Consider the following 20,766-nt stretch of genomic DNA (forward strand, 5'->3'; position numbering starts at 1 on the left):
CTTTAACAGAATGTGACTGGCAGAACGGGTGTTGTATGTAGAGGATGAGGGCTGCAGTAGATATCTCAGATAGGGGGGAGTGAGGCCTAAGAGGGTTTTATAAATAAGCATCAACCAGTGGGTCTTGCGACGGGTATACAGAGATGACCAGTTACAGAAGAGTATAGAGTGCAGTGACGTGTCCTATAAGGAGCATTGGTGGCAAATCTGATGTCTGAATGGTAAAGGACATCTAGCCGCTCGAGAGCACCCTTACCTGCCGATCTATAAATTACGTCTCCGTAATCTAGCATGGGTAGTATGGTCCTCTGAATCAGGTCCTCCGGAAGTTTAGTTTTCCTCCATTTTTGCTCAGCGGTCCGCAGCCCTGTTCTGTAAGCTCGCAATGGGTCACTCAGCCACAGAGCAGGAGGGGAGGGCAGAGCCGGCCGGGAGAAAAGGAGACAGTGCGAGTCATAGGATGCTGTCATGACGTTGCCCTCTTTGAGTACAGGGAGGACAGTTGACCCCCTCCCCCTTGCACCATCCCCCAACCTACCTCCCCCCACCCAGGCCCTGTGTGAAGGGGTGGTAAAATTCCAGAGGAGAATCTCTTGCCACATGGCCCATAGAGCGACACAGGAAATTCTTCCAACTCACAGAATTGGGGAACCGAACAACATTTATGTTCTGGAGAAGGTATGGAAGATTGGTGAAGAATCCAGCTACGAACTGGTCCGCTTGGTACAATTTTGTGATACTCAGAAGAGACAATATAGCCATATTAGCATAAAACTGTTTATATAATAGCCTCAGCTATGGGACTTGCATCCAAATGGTTGTATAGAATGTATTAATAAGGATAAAGCTATTTGTGATACATTGAGATGCTGTGTACTGATGTTAATGTGATAGAATGTATTTATGTTCAAAGATTAAATCGGTCATCGGCACGCCCCCAGGGACACAGACAGGACAAGGCGTCATGTGACAAGCCTGTTCTACGTTCACATATAAAACCCCACCTAGAAGTTATTTCTTGAGACTAGGCCTCCACTCCATTGCGAGTTGGCCAATAGGTTTGACCATCCAATTCCTCTACTGAAAGTGAACTATACCACGTGGTTAACTTTTAGACTATCGATACCGACAGAATAAGAACAAGTCTTTGATATTAATTAAGTCTGCAGCTAGAAATTATATCATTGAACGCGAAGACCGACGAAACATCCATTCTATGACGACATTAATGAATGTCGCTTTGAAAGATCCATTCTAACAGAGAGAGAGAGAGAGAGAGGGAGAGAGAGAGAGAGAGAGGGAGAGAGAACTCTCCAACAGAACGACTCTCCAACAAGGATCCCGACGACACACTGAGCGTAAATATATATTGATTGCAATTGTTCCCGAATGAGTGAGCGTTCATGTGCAAAGGATTAGCATATCAATTGTTAATATTAATGAACCCTGTGTGCCTCCTCAGCTGACCTTTTATGACCCTTTGTGTAACAGGCCGCCATGCCTGTTTAGCCCACTAGGGCACATTACTCTACCAATTCTTTGTGACGATAATTACTGTTTGTATGCTTTCTGTGAATTACTTAGTTTAGTAAATAAATTATGTTAAGACAATTGATGTATGGATGACTCTTAGTAAAGGCTGGGTTCGTGCAGATACAACAATTTACGACGTTTGGAATGAGACTGGACGCGAGGTAAAATACACCATTTAAACCAGAAGATAATCAGCCTATACTATAATATAATATTATAATATAGGAACGTTATATTAGGAAAATTATAACTTTGTAATCTGAATATTTTCCTTGGTGCCCCGATCTCCTAGTTAATTATAGTTAAACGATTAATCAGTTTAATCGCGTGATAATAATTACAGGGAGTTATTTTGATAAACATGTCTTCAGTTTAATGGTGACCCAAAGACACGACAATGCGGAAAGGGAAGAAAGTAGGGTCAAAGAGGCAGAATCAGGAGACAGGAGGGAGAAGGATTTAGCAGAAGGGAGAGATGATAGGTTAGAAGAGGACAGAGTAGTGGCAGAGAGAGAGAACGAAGATTGCGACGGTGCATGACCATCTGGGTAGGGGCTGAGTGGTTAGGGTTGAAGAAAAGGGTGACAGGGTTGCAGTGAGATTAGTAGGCGAGCAGCCTCTAGTAAAGATGAAGTCAAGCGTATTGCCTGCCTTGTGAGTTGGAGGGGATTGGGAAAGGGTGAGGTGAAGAGAGGCAAGAAGGGGAAAGAAGGGCAGCATAGGCTGAGATGAAATCGGTGTTCTTGACCTCAGATCGGCAGTTACAAACTTTGCCAGAGACCCGGAATATTACATGTGTTGTGCGCGCAGGGTACACTCAATTAGAAGGGTTGGTTGAAGCCAAGGGGTGGGGAGCGTCTTTAAAGTCTACAGAGAGAGGTACGAACAGGTATAGAAAACACACACATAGTTGACAAAGCTACAGAAGAGCAAAATGAGAATATGTAAATAACTAGCAATAGCATGAAGCCCACTGAGATGGTTATATACACTCAGAAAATAGATAAAACCACCCCCTACCAAAACATGTCACAAATTGCCCTGCCCCTTGATCCTGGTCAATGTGTCAACAACTATCTGTAAATTATGAGCAGTCAGCAGTTCACACACCAAGTAGGACACTGGGAAGACAGGCAGCACTTAAAGTAGACGGCCCTAGCTAGCAAAAAGACAGTACTAGACAACAGATGAAGACAACATTTATAATTATCACTCCTGGAGATATCAGGAGTCCTCTAGATATAGAATGAAGCACTTGATTCTAATAGGTAAAACCTTGTTTGAAGAGTTGTGTACGGTGCTCAAGTAGCATGCATGTATGGAATGTGCTGTAGCATGCATGTATGGAATAGCACTGCGTAGGTGTATCTCATAGGTTATTAGAGTATGCAATAAAAAATGATGATTTTGATAGCACAGTGAGGGCGGGGGAGATTGGTCCTCAGAGGCCATCCTGAGCGCTGCCTCCCGAACTTAGCCTTAAGATGCTTTTGGGAAACAGCCCAGGTTAGTAGAAAAATATAGGGCAGCGTTTTCCATTAGCCAATCTGTAACATTGACTATAGAGTCATCATATATCGGCCTTACAAGGCGTAGCTTTAGGTCATGTCCATCTAAAAGGACCCGTGAGCACCAACATGAAGTTCATAGGAGCATATCAAATTGTGTGTCAAATGAAAGCTACACTACATGGCCAAATGTATGTGGACACCTGCTCGTCGAAAATCTCATTCCAAAATCATGGGCGTTAATATGGAGTTGGTCCGCCCTTTGGTGTGATAACAGCCTCCAGTCTTCTGGGAAGGCTTTCCACAAGATGTTGGAACATTGTTGCGGGGACTTGCTTCCATTCAGTCACAAGAGCATTAGTGAGGTCGGGCACTGATGTTGGGCGATTAGGCCTGGCTCGCAGTCAGCGTTCAAATCAAATCACATTTTATTAGTCACATGCACCGAATACAACAGGTGTAGACCTTACAGAGAAATGCTTACTTACGAGCCCCTAACCAACAATGCAGTTTAAAAAAATATGGATAAGAATAAAAGTAACAAGTAATTAAAGAGCAGCAGTAAAATAACAATAGCGAGACTATAGCGAGACAATGTGCGGGGGGCACCGGTTAGTTGAGGTAATATGTACATGAATGTAGAGTTATTAAAGTGACATTCATGATAACAACAGAGATTAGCAGCGGTGTAAAAAGGGGGGGGGGGCAATGCAAATAGTCTGGGTAGCCATTTGATTAGGTGTTCAGGAGTCTTATGTCTTGGGGGTAGAAGCTGTTTACAAGCCTCTTGGACCTAGACTTGGTGCTTCGGTATCGCTTGCCGTGCAGTAGCAGAGAGAACAGTCTATGACTAGGGTGGCTGGAGTCTGACAATTTTTAGGGCCTTCCTCTGACACGGCCTGGTATAGAGGTCCTGGATGGCAGGAAGCTTGGCCCAGTTCGCACTACCCTCTGTAGTGCCTTGCGGTCAGAGGCCGAGCAGTTGCCATACCAGGCAGTGATGCAACAAGTCAGGATGCTCACGATGGTGCAGCTGTAGAACCTTTTGAGGATCTGAGGACCCATGCCAAATCTTTTCAGTCTCCTGAGGGGGAATAGGTTTTGTCGTGCCCTTTTCACGACAATTCATCCCAAATGTGTTTGATGAGGTTGAGGTCAGGGCTCTGTGCAGGCCAGTCAAGTTCTTCCACATCGATCTCGACAAACGATTTCTGTATGGACCTCGCTTTATGTACGGGGGCATTGTCATGCTGAAAGAGGAAAGGGCCTTCTCCAAACTGTTGCCACAAAGTTGAAAGCACAGAATCATCTAGAATGTCATTGCATGCTGTAGCATTTTCCTTTCCATAATAATGCATTTCTGTATAGTACAGATCAGCGACCCATGATGTAATTCTGTTACCTTAATTCCGTTACCGGATGTAAATCCACTTCACCTATTCTAATTCAATATCCAAAATAAATGTTTTCAAACTCAAGGTGTCATGTCATAGCTGACATCCCATTGTTTCTGCAGACATCTTTGAATTTTAATCAGAGCAGATATATATTTTTTAAATCTGGTCGCATAAAAAACTGAGGGAGATTTTACTATCATTCTGTTACTTTGCATCTGCACAACTCTTCCAGTGAATGTGCTTTTGTGAAATGTTCTGTGCAAATTGTTCAAAGTAGTCCTTGTGCATAGAATTGTATGCTTTGTTAAACTTTGAAATCAATGATTTTTGTTTGGAATACATTTTAAAGTGAAAAATCTTAGTCAAAGCCTAATTCCATTATCGTGGAATTGCCCAGCCTATAGGGTCTGGGATGAGTGGTCCCAGCACAGACTAACTGTGACAAAAGTTTACAATACAGACTGTCAATAGATGTCAATAAATGAATAAACTTGAAACTAAGATTTGAAACAACTTTTGCAAATGTTAGAAAAGACACTGGCCATGTTTGAGTAGTAAGGCGAAAACAAGTCAAGGAGTGAAGTCAGGGGAGGTGCATCTGTGACATCTGAAAGTTGGACACTCATGTGGTTTTCCAACAGCAAGGCTCAGATCAACATGGAAGTGTTGATAAAGAAAGTTTTCTTTACAATGTCGAAATAAACATTGTTCCAACCCCCATATTACACACTCACAAACTGAAATCATATGTGTGTTCATTGTACAATCAATTACAGTTTCAGTCATGTCTTTGGTCACATTCAGGTGGGTCAAACAACAACACTGTAATGACTGGTTGACACTAGAGCTTGCCATAATTCAGGCGATGGCTGCAGGATGAAGTTGGTGAAGAGCAACTGCAGAAACTTGCTGTCCACTGCAGTCAAAACTTAATGACCTTTGATCACATTATTTCTGTAAAGTTCATGCAGTCGACATGTAGGCGCAAGTCGGACAATGTTATCCCCATAATGTAACTCACTTTGAAAGGCGGTGACCATCGGACTTGACATAAGCTCGAACGCACCCACACGGTCGGTCAAAACAGCTGGCAGTAAGCGGTTCGAAAAACGGAGGTGACGTAATTCTGCTACGTACATCATCAAATCGCGCGCTCAGAAGCACACAGCGCCAAATGACTATATATTTTACATTCAATTACGAATAATCAAAGAAGGTAAGTTAATATTTGCAAACATGCACTCCTGTTGTTTTAAAATAAAATGACGATGCCAAACAGACGCTACGCTAGTTACTTGTCCGACATTTACCTTGTCCAGCAGACCCACACAGCTAGCTAACGTTAACTAGTTACTAGCACCATAGCATTAGAATGGATCTCTATGGCTAGTACAGACCTGGACGTGTGAACCCCATCATGTCAGCTGAAGGTGTGACTTCCAATCCTGATCCTTTTTATTTCATTTTCTGCCCTGTGTGAGGTTTATGTAGCTAGCTACACACAAGCGCTGTTCAGATTCGTAGAAATGTAACGTTAGCTAGATTTCCAGTTTTTCCTTCGTATTGTAAATCACGCCCACTACACGTTGTCTAATAACGTTACACTTAGCTCACACAAGCCTAATTATTTGCACCCATTAAAAGTTGTTTCCCATCAGCAACCCAAATAATTTCGATCTGTTTACTACATTGCTGCGGCAAGATGATTGATAAAGTTGTTTCTTTTTTATTTTGCAGGTCCGACGATGACTGAGTTTAAGAGAGCCTTCTCACTGGTGTGGGATCACTTCACTCTAGTGACACCCAATAAGGTCCAGTGCGCCCTCTGTTCACAACGGCTTAGCTTCAACAAAAACACCTCCGCCATGTTAAGGCACTTACGATCAAGGCACCCAAGCGAGGCTTGGTACAGCAACTCAACATCTGGGGCCCACTCAAGCACAAGCAATTCAACATCTGGAGTCCACTCAACGTTTTCAAACTCAATAATTAGTAGTTCTGGAGTCCACTCATCGTTCTCTGGTACTACAGGATTAAACTCAATGTTTACAAACAGTGCTGCTGCTGGACACCACATCCAAGGTATGTTTCCTTTAGAATAGCTGGGTTTCATCCTGTTTCAATCAATTATTATATTTAGATTAGCATTAATTGTACATCTAATTCAATTTGAATTGATTATGCTGTTTTATTTCACAGTCAGGACCACCAGACAAGAGGACCTGGATGATGCCCTAGTCAACATGTTGGTTAAAGACACCCAGCCATTTTCAGTTGTCGAGGAAGAGGGATTCGCTGCTTTCGTCCAAAAGCTAGACCCAAGCTACAATCTTCCAAACAAGCAAGCGCTGAAGAAAATGGTGGGGTCTCGGTGTGAATTCATCAATGATAATGTTGTATCTCAGATGGTAATTTCTGACTTTGTCAGCCTGACTTCGGACATGTGGACATCTATAGACAAGCACAGTTACATTTCAGTGACAGGGCATTTGGTAGCAGAAAATGCCCAGTTATCCACTTTCCTCCTTGGGATTTCTAAGCTGCCTGAAAACCACAAAGTGATCCACATTGAGGAGGCCAAAAACCAACTGGTGGCGAGCTGGGGCCTCCACAGTAGGGTCGCTGCATTTGTCACAGAGAACAGCGAAAATATGGTAGCCACGGTTCAGAAATTAGGAATCCTCCAGTTGCCCTCTTTTGCACACGTCCTGAACCTTGTGATTAAGAGGTCCATGGAGGCTACTTTGGAGCTGCAGGACATCCGCTCCCAAGCGCGGGCTATCGTGGCTTTCTTCAAGTCGAATCAGAACGCAGAGATGAGGTTAGCCGAGGTGCAGGGGCAGCTAGGCAGGCCGGAGCAGAAGCTGATCCCGGAAGTGGACTCGAGATGGAACAGTAGCTTTTCTATGCTGGAACGCATCTTTGACCAGAGGGAGTCTGTGGCTGCTGCTCTCAGCACCCTGGACACGGACATCATCCCTCTGGGATCTGCTGACTACGAGGTCATCCACCAGTGTCTCGGAGTGCTGGGTTCCTTCAACCAGGCCACAGCTGAGCTCGCCTCAGAGAAACGCGTCTCGGCCTCCAAGGTCATTCCTCTTGTCCGGATGCTGAAGATAACCCTTGAGAAGAAGCACGGTGCCATCATACACCCTACGGCTACACAGCTGGCGTCTAACCTGCAGAGGGAGCTTCAGACGAGCTGCAGTATGGTGGAGACCGAGCCAATCCTGGCTCTCTCTGCTCTCCTAGACCCGCGCTTCAAAATGTTGGCCTTCGGGAACCAAGGCTACGCTCAGGAGGCGGTGAAGCTCCTCACCTCCGAGTGCGCCTCGTTAATCCGGATAAATCCGGACAAGGACGACATTCTACCACCGTCCACCACCGGGTCGACGACACCCTCGCCGACATCACCCCACACCTCCTCCTGGGCAATGGAAACCGCTTCCATCTCCATGGCAACATCTCCGTCTAAGTCCCACGACGGGGGTCTGTGGGAGATGTTTGACAGTAAAGTGGGCGAGACACAGAGCGTCCAGAGCAGCACGGCGGATGCAGCGGTGGAGGTACAACACTACCTCAGTGACCCGTACCTGAACCGAGTGGAGAACCCCATGCACTACTGGGAGAAGCACTGCAAGGTGTACCCGCACCTGTTCCAGCTGGCTCGGAAATACCTCAGCGTTCCCGCCTCGTCTGTGCCATGCGAACGCATATTCACCAAAGCTGGAGATGTGTTCAATAAAAAGAGGAGTTGCCTGAGTATGAAGGCTGTAGAGCAGATAATGCTGTTGAATAAAGGTCTAGTATAGCACAAGCAGAATACTATCCACAGTGCTTCTCATGCTGTTTGGCCTGTATGTAACATAGGACTATTAAATGTACAAAATGCATTGTATTGTATTCTTCCTGGTTTGTGTATAAAGTATGTTAAAATTGCCTTTGTTTTTAAAGAGAAGCGGTCTTTTACATTTTGAACATTTGTCAGGAGGCCATTTGACCACTAGAGGACAATGCTGCACAGCCTAACAACCTGGCACACCTGGGTGTATGTTTATGGCTCGCAATTACATTTTATTTATTACTGGGTGGACTGAATTCAAAATTGCCTATACATCACCATAAGTGTTAAAAATATATATATAAAACATTTGTAAAAAATCACTGAATACTATTTTGCATTGTCATGTAATCGTGATGGTTGTTGTGCAAAGTGCAATTGATGTTATTTCACATTCATATCACCACGTATGGGGTTCTCTTGATGCTTTTTAAGGTCAAGAAAATATTTAACTAATGATGGTTTATCACTGCCTATTGATGCAGGTGAGGATGATGCTAAATGGCAATTTCATTGGAGGTACAATAGTGATGTATGCAAGTCAGACAAGGAAGTCTGTATCTGGTATACGACTTACAATTGACACTTACAAAGGGCAATGTGCGTTTGAATAGGTTCATGCTTGTAAATTATGGGGGGAAATTGCTTGGAGGCATTCCACTGTTTTTTTATTTAACTAGGAAAGTCAGTTAAGAAGAAATTCATATTTACAGTGATGGCCTAACCCAGACAACACTGTGCCAATTGTACACTGCCCTATGGGACTCCCAATCACAGCCAGATGTGATGCAGCCTGGATTTGAACCAGGTATTGCAGTGATACCTCTTGCACTGAGATGGAGTGTCTTAGATCACTGTGCCACTCGAGAGCCCAAGTTTGAAATGACAACAGGTGAGTAAATGTAAGCTCAATGGGAAGACCACTGTAAAATGTGTACAAGAATACTTAGCATTTTGGTCGGGGTGATAAGTTTTTACTATGAAAAAAATCCTGGAAGACTGCTCTGAATCCTGTTGAGCTTCTGCCTTTCAGTCTTATCAGAGATACTTCTTGGCTTGTTGAGTTTTTGCCAATGGTGTGCCTGATATCACTGCAGCAAAAGCTTGTTATTCAGCCCATTTTAGGTTATCTACCTAACACCCAGGTTTTTGTGGATTGAAATAAGCTCTATTTTGAGCAAAATTTATTAAAGGCCTTTTCTTTACTTGGACTGAGAAGAAGTACACCATTTTCCATTGAGGCAAGGCCATTAAACATCAGCATATTGCTGCTTTGGACCCACAATCAGTTGCACGGTGGTGATTTCAACTAATGGAGCACGGCCATGTGTTTTGTATGTGAACACAAAAACAATTAAATTGCCAATGAGAGCTTTTGGAATCTTCATGAAATGTAAAAAGAACATCTAAAATATGTAACATAGTGCAACCACTAACAAAGGCTGTCATAAGGATTATGTTGAAAACATACAGAGGGGGATGTTTTCCATGAACAACTATCATCCTCTGACTTACAACATGAGCGTCATAGAAATCACACCAATATGGCTAATGTTACATATTTTAATATTAATAATAAAATGCCATTTAGCAGACTCTTTTATCCAAAGTGATGTACACTACAGTGAGTGCATACGCTTCAGTATATGTAATCCCTGAGGGAAACAAACCTAGCGTCACACTATTTCCAACTGAACCACACAGGACCAATAATATGGCTGTAGGGTAATTTATCAAACTGAACTCTATATTAGTCTTTTGTTGCTTCATTTACATTTATTTACTTTGTCTTGATTTGACTGTATTTTTCACTGATGATTGGCTTTACTTTTTTATGCAATTACCATACACTTTCTTACCTTGTTTATCGGAAATTACAGTGGAACCTTTATTTATTTTATTTAACCAGGAAGGCTAGTTGAGAACAAGTTCTCATTTGCAACTGCGACCAGTCCAAGATAAAGTGTAGCAATTCGACACATACAACAACACAGAGTTACACATTGAATAAACAAAACATACAGTCAAAAATACAGTAGAACAAAAGAAAACAACAAGTCTTTTTACAGTGAGTGCAAATGAGGTAAGTTAAGGCAATAAATAGGCCATGGTGGCGAAGTAATTACAATATAGCAATTAAACATTGGAATGGTAGATGTGCAGAAGATGAATGTGCAAGTAGAGATACTGGGGTGCAAAGGAGCAAGATAAATAAATAAATACAGTATGGGGATGAGGTAGGTAGATAGATGGGCTGTTTACAGATGGGCTATGTACAGGTGCAGTGATCTATGAGCCGCTCTGACAGCTGGTGCTTAAAGCTATTGAGGGAGATATGAGTCTCCAGCTTCAGAGATTTTTGCAGTTTGTACCAGTCATTGGCAGCAGAGAACTGGAAGGAAAGATGACCAAAGGAGAAATTGGCTTTGGGGGTGACCAGTGAGATATACCTGCTGGAGCACGTGCTACGAATGGGTGCTGCTATGGTGACCAGTGAGCTGAGATAAGGCGGGGCTTTACCTAGCAGAGACTTGTAGATAACCTGTAGCCAGTGGGTTTGGCGACGAGTATAAAGCGAGGAGATGAGTGTACAGGTCGCAATGGTGGGTAGTGTATGGGGCTTTGGTGACAAAACGGATGGCACTGTGATAGACTGCATCCAGTTTGTTGAGTAGAGTGTTGTAATTGGAGTTGTATAATGATGTAGAGAGAAAAGCTTTCATAAATTGTATCAATATGTATTAGTGTTTATTGTACACTGGCTCGATGTTGGCTATTGAATTAGAGTAGTGTTTGTGGAGTAGCACAATGTGTATGATTAGCTACGTTTGTTAGCTCTACAAGTTGACTAATGCTTTAGTGTTAACATCAAAATCCCTCTTTATCATCTAAAGGACATTCATTTCAATGCTTTTTGACAGTAAATACGTAATGCAAAAACCAAAACGTGCACCCAGGTGGGTCCCAGGACCGAGTTTGGGATACCCTGGTATAGGGTATAAGTTAAATGTTAGGCATATCTTTCTGGTAAAAATGAAAATAACTATTGGGAAATAGACGTGTCTAAATGATGATGATGAATGACCCCTTAACATCAGTTATCGACTGGAAGGTGTCAATTATATTATACTACCGGTCAAAAGTTTTAGAACACCTACTCATTCAAGGGTTTTTCTATATTTTACTATTTTCAAAATTGTAGAATAATAGTGAAGACATCAAAACTATGAAATAACACATGTAATAACCAAAAAAGTGTTAAACAATCAAAATATATTTTATGTTTGAGATTCTTCAAATAGCCACCCTTTGCCTTGATAACAGCTTTGTATGCTCTTGGCATTCTCTCAACCAGCTTTATGAGGTAGTCACCTGGAATGCATTTCAATTAACAGGTGTACCTTCTTAAAAGTTATGCCAATCAGGTGTGTTGTGACCAGGTAGGGTGGGTATACAGAAGATATCCCTATTTTGGTAAAAGTCCAAGTCCATATTTTAGCAAGAACAGCTCAAATAAGCAAAGAGAAACGACAGTCCATCATCACTTTAAGACATGAAGGTCAGTCAATACGGAACATTTCAAGAACTTTGAACGTTTCTTCAAGTGCGGTCGCTAAAACAATCAAGCGCTATGATGAAACTGGCTCTCATGAGGACCGCCACAGGATGGGAAGACCCACAGTTTCCTCTGCTGCAGTTACCTCTTCATTAGAGTTAGCAGCCTCAGAAATTGTAGCCCAAATAAATTCTTCACAGAGTTCAAGTAACATACACATCTCAACATCAACTGTTCAGAGGAGACTGTGTGAATCAGGCCTTCATGGTCGAATTGCTGCAAAGAAATCACTACTAAAGGACACCAATAATAAGAAGAGACTTGCTTGGGCCAAGAAACACGAGCTTTGTGAGATGCGGTATATTTCTCACCGTAAAGCATGGAGGAGGAGGTGTTATGGTGTGGGGGTGCTTTGCTGATGACACTGTCTGTAATTTATTTAGAATTCGAGGCACACTTAACCAGCATGGCTACCACAGCATTCTGCAGAGATATGCCATCCCATCTGGTTTGGGCTTAGTGGGACTATCATTTGTTTTTCAACAGGACAATGACTCAACACACCTCCAGGCTGTGTAAAGGCTATTTTACCAAGAAGGAGAGTGATGGAGTGCTGTGTCGTGTCTATGGCATCATTAACTTGAAGACATGTTTATCAAATAACTCTCTGTAATTATTATTACGCGATTCACTGATTAATGGGGTAACTGTAATTAACTAGGAGGTCGGGGCACCAAGGAAATTATGTAGAATACAAAGTTATAATTTTCCTAATATAACTTTCCAGATATCAAAATATCTGACCGATTATCTTCTCATTAATGATGTATTATTACCTCGCGTCAGTCTCATTCCAAACGTCGTAAATTGTTGTTATCTGCACGAACCCAGTCTTCACTAAGTCATCCATACATCAATTGTCTTAAAATCATTTATTTACTAAACTAAGTAATTCACAGAAAGCATACAAAACAGTAGGTATCATTACAAAGAAATGGTGGAGGAATGTGCCCTAGTGGGCGGCTTGTTAAACAAAAGAGTAGTGGGGGGTCAGCTGAGAAGACCCTACAGAGTTGATAAATATTAACAATTGATATGCTAATCCTTTGCACATGAACGCTCACTCATTCGGAAACAATTGCAATCAATATATATATTTACGCTCAGTGTGTCGTCGTGATCTTTGTTGGAAAGGTTCGTCCTGTTGGAGAGTTCCCTCTCTCTCTCTCTCGGTTAGAATGGATCTTTCAAAGCGACATTCATTAATGTCGTTATAGAATGGTTGTTTCGTCGGTCTTCGTGTTCAATGACACCGAATTTCTAGCTGCAGACTAGTAATTAATATCAAAGACTTGTTATTATTCTGTCGGTATCGATAGTCTAAAAGTTTAACCGCGTGGTATGGTTAAAGTTCGGTAGAGGAATGCATGGTCAAACCTTGGCTCTCTCTTCTGAGGTAAGCTGGTCTGAAGAAAGAAATTCTGGGTGGGGCTTATATACTGAACGTAGAAAAGGCTGTCACATGACGCCTTGTCATGTCTGTGTCCCTGGGGGCGTGCCGATGACTTAGTTAAGCTTTGAACAGACAAACAATTCTCTCACATTAACATAAGTACATAGCATCTCAACATATTCCAAATAGCTTTATCCTTATTCATACATTTTATACAACCATTAGATGTAAGTCTCATCGCTGAGGCTAGTATATAAACCTTAGTTTGGTAATATGGCCATATTGTCTCTAATGGGTTTCACAAAATTGTACCAAGCGGACCAGTTCGTAGCTGAATTCTTCACCAATCTTTTATACCTTCTCCAGAACATAAATGTCGTTCGGTTCTCCAATTCTGTGAGGTGGAAGAATCCTTTGTTCTCTCCATGAAAACACTCTGTCTCTTTATACTGAGGTCATGAGGCAGGACATTCTCCGTTGGAATTTTACGACCCCTCTCACCGCAGCAGCCTGGGTAGGGGGAGGTAGGTAGGGGAATGGTGCATAGAAACGGCCTGGTGCAGAGGGAGATGGTGCAGAAGTAGGGGGATGGTAGAGAGGGAGGGGGTCAACTGTCCTCGCTGTACTCAAAGAGGGCAAAGTCATGACAGCTGCATCAGATGACCTGGCCTCCACAATCCCCTGACCTCAACCAAATTGAGATGGTTTGGGATGAGTCGGACTACAGAGTGAAGGAAAAGCAGCTAACAAGTGCTCATCATAGGTGGGAACTCCATCAAGACTGTTGGAAAAGCATTCCAGGTGAAGCTGGTTGAGAGAATGCCAAGAGCGTGCATAGCTGTCATCAAGGCAAAGGGTGGCTGTTTGAAGAATCTCAAATATAAAATATATTTTGATTTGTTTAACACTTTTTTGGTTAATACATGTTTCCATATGTGTTATTTCAAAGTTTTGATGTCTTCACTATTATTCTACTATGTAGAAAATAGTAAAAACTAAAGAAGAACCCTTGAATGAGTAGGTGTTCTAAAACTTTTGACCGGTAGTGTTTATAATTGGCCTATGTTATATCATACCTACATATGCAAACACAAAACACCAAATATTGAAATGATGTAGAACACTCAATTGTTATGGATTACCAATCACTTTTATTTGGTCAACATAACATATCTAGCACATATCAGTGATACGCCTCATGCTCAGGAACCTCATGCCACTCATGCCCATATCCCTGAAGTTCCTGTACTCTCCGGGCCTCATGTACATCATTCTGCCTCTGAAGTGGGGCTGCTCGTACATCAGCCAGTGGCCATCCATCACGTTGCAGGACTGGCAGTCGGACATGCGGTAACGGTCCATGATGGAGTCACAGTCGTCCATCATCTCGTGCATCTGACCTCCGAAGTTATCTCTTTCGTAGAGCCTCATTCTGTAGGATCCTCTGTGCTGTTAGGAGGAAATAAGAATATGTTGAATGAATTAGTGAATACATCAGACTCTTGAAAAGCTCACAGAGCCAATATGATTTGTGTGATTATGGACTTCACAAAGCTACTTCGTGTGGGGCTGTTAATAGCAGACTAAATATCATATGGCCTACCATGGGGATCGTGCGGCAGGACCTGATATCAGTCATTCCCATCATACTCTGGAAGTCAGAGTACTCTCCCCTCCTCATGAAGTACTGGTTTCCCATGTAGTTGTTGCGGTCGTAGACCATGAAGCAGCCACTCTGAACCCTACAGGAGTGGCACCTGCTCAGGTAGGAGGACATGTCAGCGCAGTCGCTGCTGCACTCATAGGAACGACCCTGGAAGTTCCTGTCCTCGTAGAAGACGACCTGAAAATAAAAAAGGACAATTTCTATGAATTAAAATGTTTTATGAAAAAAACATTTTTGAGAAATGTGCAATGCTATTCAGTCACACTTCAACTTTAATGTTGTAGTTGGGGGTGCTAGAGCACGTGAGGTCTTTTGCATAACAATCTATGAAAATGAAAGTATATATTTCGGCTTTAAACTTACCCTGCCCATGTTCATGCTGGTGGACATGTTTGCTCACTGTGCTGCTGGTTGCTGCTCCTGAACTGATCCTACCTGGTTTAACCCTTTCTTTTATACCTGACCAAGCCTAAAGAATTCCTAGCTCCATTGTTCAAACCCCTGACCCAGCAACATGCTATAGAAGCCTACAGAGGCCACTGAGGTTACGTCCACATTTCCAGTGACTGGATCCCTCAGTGTCTTTAGAAAGACTGTTTCTCAATTGTCTGTTTCTCAAACAAAGTAACATAAAGCCTTTTGAGAGTTTACAACAGCTAGTAACAGCCTTGAAATTGAATGTTCTCCATACAGTACATTGCACAATACTTTCCTATGTTTTGCAATCTTATTTGAAAGATACATTTTATAAAATATTGGTGATACATGGCTCAATGTTATATTGTAAACTCATTTGATTTAAGACATTTAGCAGAATCACACATATTGAATAGAGTGAAAATCTGGGGTTAAGCTTTTAGGTTCAACTATGTATTATTACTCATCTTTTGTTCAGTGTGCTGATTTAACCTTTCTTAAACCTTAGTGGACTTCACGTAGACTGACATTCCTAACCAGTGAATACACCATCAAAAGGGAGTTGTTACTTAAGCAACATTTATGGTTCATAACACAACACTACAGAAATTGTTGCAAAACTTTCAGTTGTATTGAAAAAATATTTCAAATACATTAATAATCCATCAATTTGTTAATTTCTCTTGAGTTACAAAAACTAAAAAGAAAAGAGTTAACACTTATTTAAAGAAGCCTTTATAAAGGGTTTATAAAAGGGTAATTAAATAGTACCAACTATTATATCTGTTGACTACGAGGTCATCCGCCCGTTTTTAGGTTATCTACCTAACACCAAGTTTTTTTGGATTGAAATAAGCTCTTTTTTGAGCTAAATTTATTTAAGGCTTTTTGTTTACTTGGACTGAGAAGAAGTACACCATTTTCCATTGAGGCAAGGCCATTAAACATCAGCATATTGCTGCTTTGGACCCACAATCAGTTGCACGGTGGTGATTTCAACTAATGGAGCACGTCCTTGGGTTTTGTATGTGAACACAAAAACAATTAAATTGCCAATGAGAGCTTTTGGAAGACTTCATGAAATGCAAAAATAAAATCTAAAATATGTTACATATGTAACAGTGTAGGTTCCGTCCCTCTCTTCGCAACAAAGGCTGTCATAAGGATTATGTTGAAAACATACAGAGGGGGTGTCACGTCCTGACCAGTAAAAGAGGTTGTTTGTTATTTTAGTTTGGTCAGGGCGTGGCAGGGGGTGTTTGTTTTATGTGTTTCGGGGGTTTTGGTATATGTTCTATGTTAGTATATTTCTATGTCCGTGTCTAGTTTTTCTATTTCTATGTTTAGGGTTTTTGTTTGACCTTCAATTGGAGGCAGCTGTTTCTTGTTGCCTCTGATTGGAGGTCCTATTTTGTAGAGGTTTTTCAGCTTGTGTTTGTGGGTGGTTGTTTTCAGTCTAGTGCTTTGTACCTGACGGAACTGTTCAGCTGTCGTTCGTTTCTTGTTTTGTTTTCGTGTTCAATAAAGTAAAAAAATGAGCACTCAACCCGCTGCGCCTTGGTCTACTCCCTTCGACCGCCGTTACACGGGGATGTTTTCCATGAACAATTATCGTTCTCTGACTTACAACATGAGCGTCATAGAAATCACACCAATATGGCTAATGTTACATATTTTAATATTAATAATAAAATGCCATTTAGCAGACACTTTTATCCAAAGTGATGTACACTACAGTGAGTGCATACACTTCAGTATATGTAATCCCTGAGGGAAACAAACCTAGCGTCACACTATTTCCAACTGAACCACACAGGACCAATAATATGGCTGTAGGGTAATTTATCAAACTGAACTCTCTATATTAGTCTTTTGTTGCTTCATTTACATTTATTTACTTTGTCTTGATTTGACTGTATTTTTCACTGATGATTGGCTTTACTTTCTTATGCAATTACCATACACTTCTTACCTTGTTTATCGGAAATTACCGTGGCACCTTTGTAATTGGAGTTGTATAATGATGTAGAGAGAAAAGCTTTCGTAAATTGTATCAATATGTATTAGCGTTTATTGTACACTGGCTCGATGTTGGCTATTGAATTAGAGTAGTGTTTGTGGAGTAGCACAATGTGTATGATTAGCTACGTTTGTTAGCTCTACAAGTTGACTAATGCTTTAGTGTTAACATCAAAATCCCTCTTTATCATCTAAAGGACATTCATGTCAATGCTTTTTGACAGTAAATACGTAATGCAAAAACCAAAACGTGCACCCAGGTGGGTCCCAGGACCGAGTTTGGGATACCCTGGTATAGGGTATAAGTTAAATGTTAGGCATATCTTTCTGGTAAAAATGAAAATAACTATTGGGAAATAGACGTGTCTGAATGATGATGATGAATGACCCCTTAACATCAGTTATCGACTGGAAGGTGTCAATTATATTATACTATCGGTCAAAAGTTTTACAACACCTACTCATTCAAGGGTTTTTCTTTATTTTACTATTTTCAAAATTGTAGAATAATAGTTAAGACATCAAAACTATGAAATAACACATATGTAGTAACCAAAAAAGTGTTAAACAATCAAAATATATTTTATGTTTGAGATTCTTCAAATAGCCACCCTTTGCCTTGATGACAGCTTTGCATGCTCTTGGCATTCTCTCAACCAGCTTTATGAGGTAGTCACCTGGAATGCATTTCAATGAACAGGTTGTCACGAATTGCTAGGAGTGGTGGAAGGAGTCAGGTGCAGAGAGCAAAGGTAAGGAAATAATGCATTTATTTTTCCCGGTACAAAAAAACGGTCAACGCCAACACAACAGGCGCGTGAACAAAATGACCAACCCAGTAACAACGGGCACACAGTCCGGAAAGATAAATCCCGGCGAATAGCCAGCACATCCAAAAAAAGCACACTGACAGAAAATAATCCCGCACAAACCTGGGCGGGCTAAGCAGGTTTAAATAAACACAAATCAAGACACTCAATAAGGAACAGGTGCAACCAATAAGACATTACAAACAGAAAAGGAAAAAGGGATCAGCGGCGGCTAGTAGGCCGGCGACGACGTCCGCCGAGCGACGCCCGAGCAGGCAGGGGAGCCACCTTCGGTGGGATTCGTGACACAGGTGTACCTTCTTAAACCTTAAGCCAATCAGTTGTGTTGTGACCAGGTAGGGTGGGTATACAGAAGATATCCCTATTTTGGTAAAAGTCAAAGTCCATATTTTGGCAAGAACAGCTCAAATAAGCAAAGAGAAACGAATGTCCATCATCAATTTAAGACATGAAGGTCAGTCAATATGGAACATTTCAAGAACTTTGAACGTTTCTTCAAGTGCGGTCGCTAAAACAATCAAGCGCTATGATGAAACTGGCTCTCATGAGGACCGCCACAGAATGGGAAGACCCAGAGTTTCCTCTGCTGCAGTTACCTCTTCATTAGAGTTAGCAGCCTCAGAAATTCTAGCCCAAATAAATGCTTCACAGAGTTCAAGTAACATACACATCTCAACATCAACTGTTCAGAGGAGACTGTGTGAATCAGGCCATCATGGTCGAATTGCTGCAAAGAAATCACTACTAAAGGACACCAATAATAAGAAGAGACTTGCTTGGGCCAAGAAACACGAGCTTTGTGAGAAGCGGTGTGGGTGAACAGATGATCATGTGTATTTCTCACCGAAAAGCATGGAGGAGGAGGTGTTATGGTGTGCGGGTGCTTTGCTGATGACACTGTCTGTAATTTATTTAGAATTCGAGGCACACTTAACCAGCATGGCTACCACAGCAGTCTGCAGAGATATGCCATCCCATCTGGTTTGGGCTTAGTGGGACTATCATTTGTTTTTCAACAGGACAATGACTCAACACACCTCCAGGCTGTGTAAAGGCTAATTTACCAAGAAGGAGAGTGATGGAGTGCTGTGTCGTGTCTATGGCATCATTAACTTGAAGACATGTTTATCAAATAACTCTCTGTAATTATTATTACGCGATTCACTGATTAATGGGGTAACTGTAATTAACTAGGAGGTCGGGGCACCAAGGAAATTATGTAGATTACAAAGTTATAATTTTCCTAATATAACTTTCCAGATATCAAAATATCTGACCGATTATCTTCTGATTAATGATGTATTATTACCTCACGTCCAGTCTCATTCCAAACGTCGTAAATTGTTGTTATCTGCACGAACCCAGTCTTCACTAAGTCATCCATACATCAATTGTCTTAAAATCATTTATTTACTAAACTAAGTAATTCACAGAAAGCATACAAACAGTAGTTATCGTTACAAAGAAATGGTGGAGGAATGTGCCCTAGTGGGCGGCTTGTTAAACAAAAGAGTAGTGGGGGGGTCAGCGGAGAAGACCCTACAGAGTTGATAAATATTAACAATTGATATGCTAATCCTTTGCACATGAACGCTCACTCATTCGGAAACAATTGCAATCAATATATATATTTACGCTCAGTGTGTCGTCGTGATCTTTGTTGGAAAGGTTCGTCCTGTTGGAGAGTTCCCTCTCTCTCTCTCTCTCGGTTAGAATGGATCTTTCAAAGCGACATTCATTAATGTCGTTATAGAATGGTTGTTTCGTCGGTCTTCGTGTTCAATGACACCGAATTTCTCGCTGCAGACTAGTAATTAATATCAAAGACTTGTTATTATTCTGTCGGTATCGATAGTCTAAAAGTTTAACCGCGTGGTATGGTTAAAGTTCAGTAGAGGAATGCATGGTCAAACCTTGGCTCTCTCTTCTGAGGTAAGCTGGTCTGAAGAAAGAAATTCTGGGTGGGGCTTATATACTGAACGTAGAAAAGGCTGTCACATGACGCCTTGTCATGTCTGTGTCCCTGGGGGCGTGCCGATGACTTAGTTAAGCTTTGAACAGACAAACAATTCTCTCACATTAACATAAGTACATAGCATCTCAACATATTCCAAATAGCTTTATCCTTATTCATACATTTTATACAACCATTAGATGTAAGTCTCATCGCTGAGGCTAGTATATAAACCTTAGTTTGGTAATATGGCCATATTGTCTCTAATGGGTTTCACAAAATTGTACCAAGCGGACCAGTTCGTAGCTGAATTCTTCACCGATCTTTTATACCTTCTCCAGAACATAAATGTCGTTCGGTTCTCCAATTCTGTGAGGTGGAAGAATCCTTTGTTCTCTCCATGAAAACACTCTGTCTCTTTATACTGAGGTCATGAAGCAGGACATTCTCCGTTGGAATTTTTTACGACCCCTCTCACCACAGCAGCCTGGGTAGGGGGAGGTAGGTAGGGGAATGGTGCATAGAAAAGGCCTGGTGCAGAGGGAGATGGTGCAGAAGTAGGGGGATGGTAGAGAGGGAGGGGGTCAACTGT

General features: G+C 41.7%; 2 protein-coding genes across 3 annotated transcripts; one reads left to right on the plus strand and one right to left on the minus strand.

Moving 5' to 3' along the window:
- The first annotated feature begins 5,549 nt into the window (after positions 1–5,549).
- Positions 5,550–8,603, plus strand: LOC115199748 (zinc finger BED domain-containing protein 6). 2 transcript variants are annotated; one of them, XM_029762155.1, is made up of 3 exons: positions 5,550–5,654; positions 6,176–6,520; positions 6,638–8,603. In XM_029762155.1, the coding sequence occupies exons 2-3, from the start codon at positions 6,184–6,186 to the stop codon at positions 8,248–8,250; spliced, it is 1,950 nt and encodes a 649-aa protein (XP_029618015.1). In that variant the 5' UTR covers positions 5,550–5,654; positions 6,176–6,183; the 3' UTR covers positions 8,251–8,603. The 2 variants fall into 2 exon arrangements, with proteins under 2 accessions (XP_029618015.1, XP_029618008.1); XM_029762148.1 differs by lacking the exon at positions 5,550–5,654 and adding an exon at positions 5,812–5,868.
- A 5,816-nt stretch (positions 8,604–14,419) lies between these two features.
- On the minus strand, positions 14,420–15,380 carry LOC115203898 (gamma-crystallin M3-like). Its single transcript, XM_029769015.1, has 3 exons — positions 15,318–15,380; positions 14,892–15,131; positions 14,420–14,737 (listed from the first exon to the last, which is right to left on the minus strand). Exons 1-3 carry the CDS (start codon positions 15,342–15,344, stop codon positions 14,462–14,464), a joined length of 543 nt encoding a protein of 180 aa, XP_029624875.1. The 5' UTR covers positions 15,345–15,380; the 3' UTR covers positions 14,420–14,461.
- Between the last annotated feature and the right edge of the window lie 5,386 nt (positions 15,381–20,766).

The sequence above is a fragment of the Salmo trutta genome, chromosome 1 (assembly GCF_901001165.1).
Source record: "Salmo trutta chromosome 1, fSalTru1.1, whole genome shotgun sequence".
In the NCBI taxonomy this organism is placed as follows: Eukaryota; Metazoa; Chordata; class Actinopteri; order Salmoniformes; family Salmonidae; genus Salmo; species Salmo trutta.

Bases quoted from the DNA above. Each gene is read 5' to 3' on its own strand.
- LOC115199748 (XM_029762148.1), top strand. The intron at 6,521-6,637 runs GTATGTTTCCTT...TTTATTTCACAG, and splicing joins TGCTGGACACCACATCCAAG to TCAGGACCACCAGACAAGAG.
- LOC115203898 (XM_029769015.1), bottom strand. From the start codon at position 15,344: ATGTCCACCAGCATGAACATGGGCAGG. The intron at 15,132-15,317 runs GTAAGTTTAAAG...TTTTATTTTCAG, and splicing joins CCAGCATGAACATGGGCAGG to GTCGTCTTCTACGAGGACAG. The intron at 14,738-14,891 runs GTAGGCCATATG...TCCTCCTAACAG, and splicing joins CCTGCCGCACGATCCCCATG to CACAGAGGATCCTACAGAAT.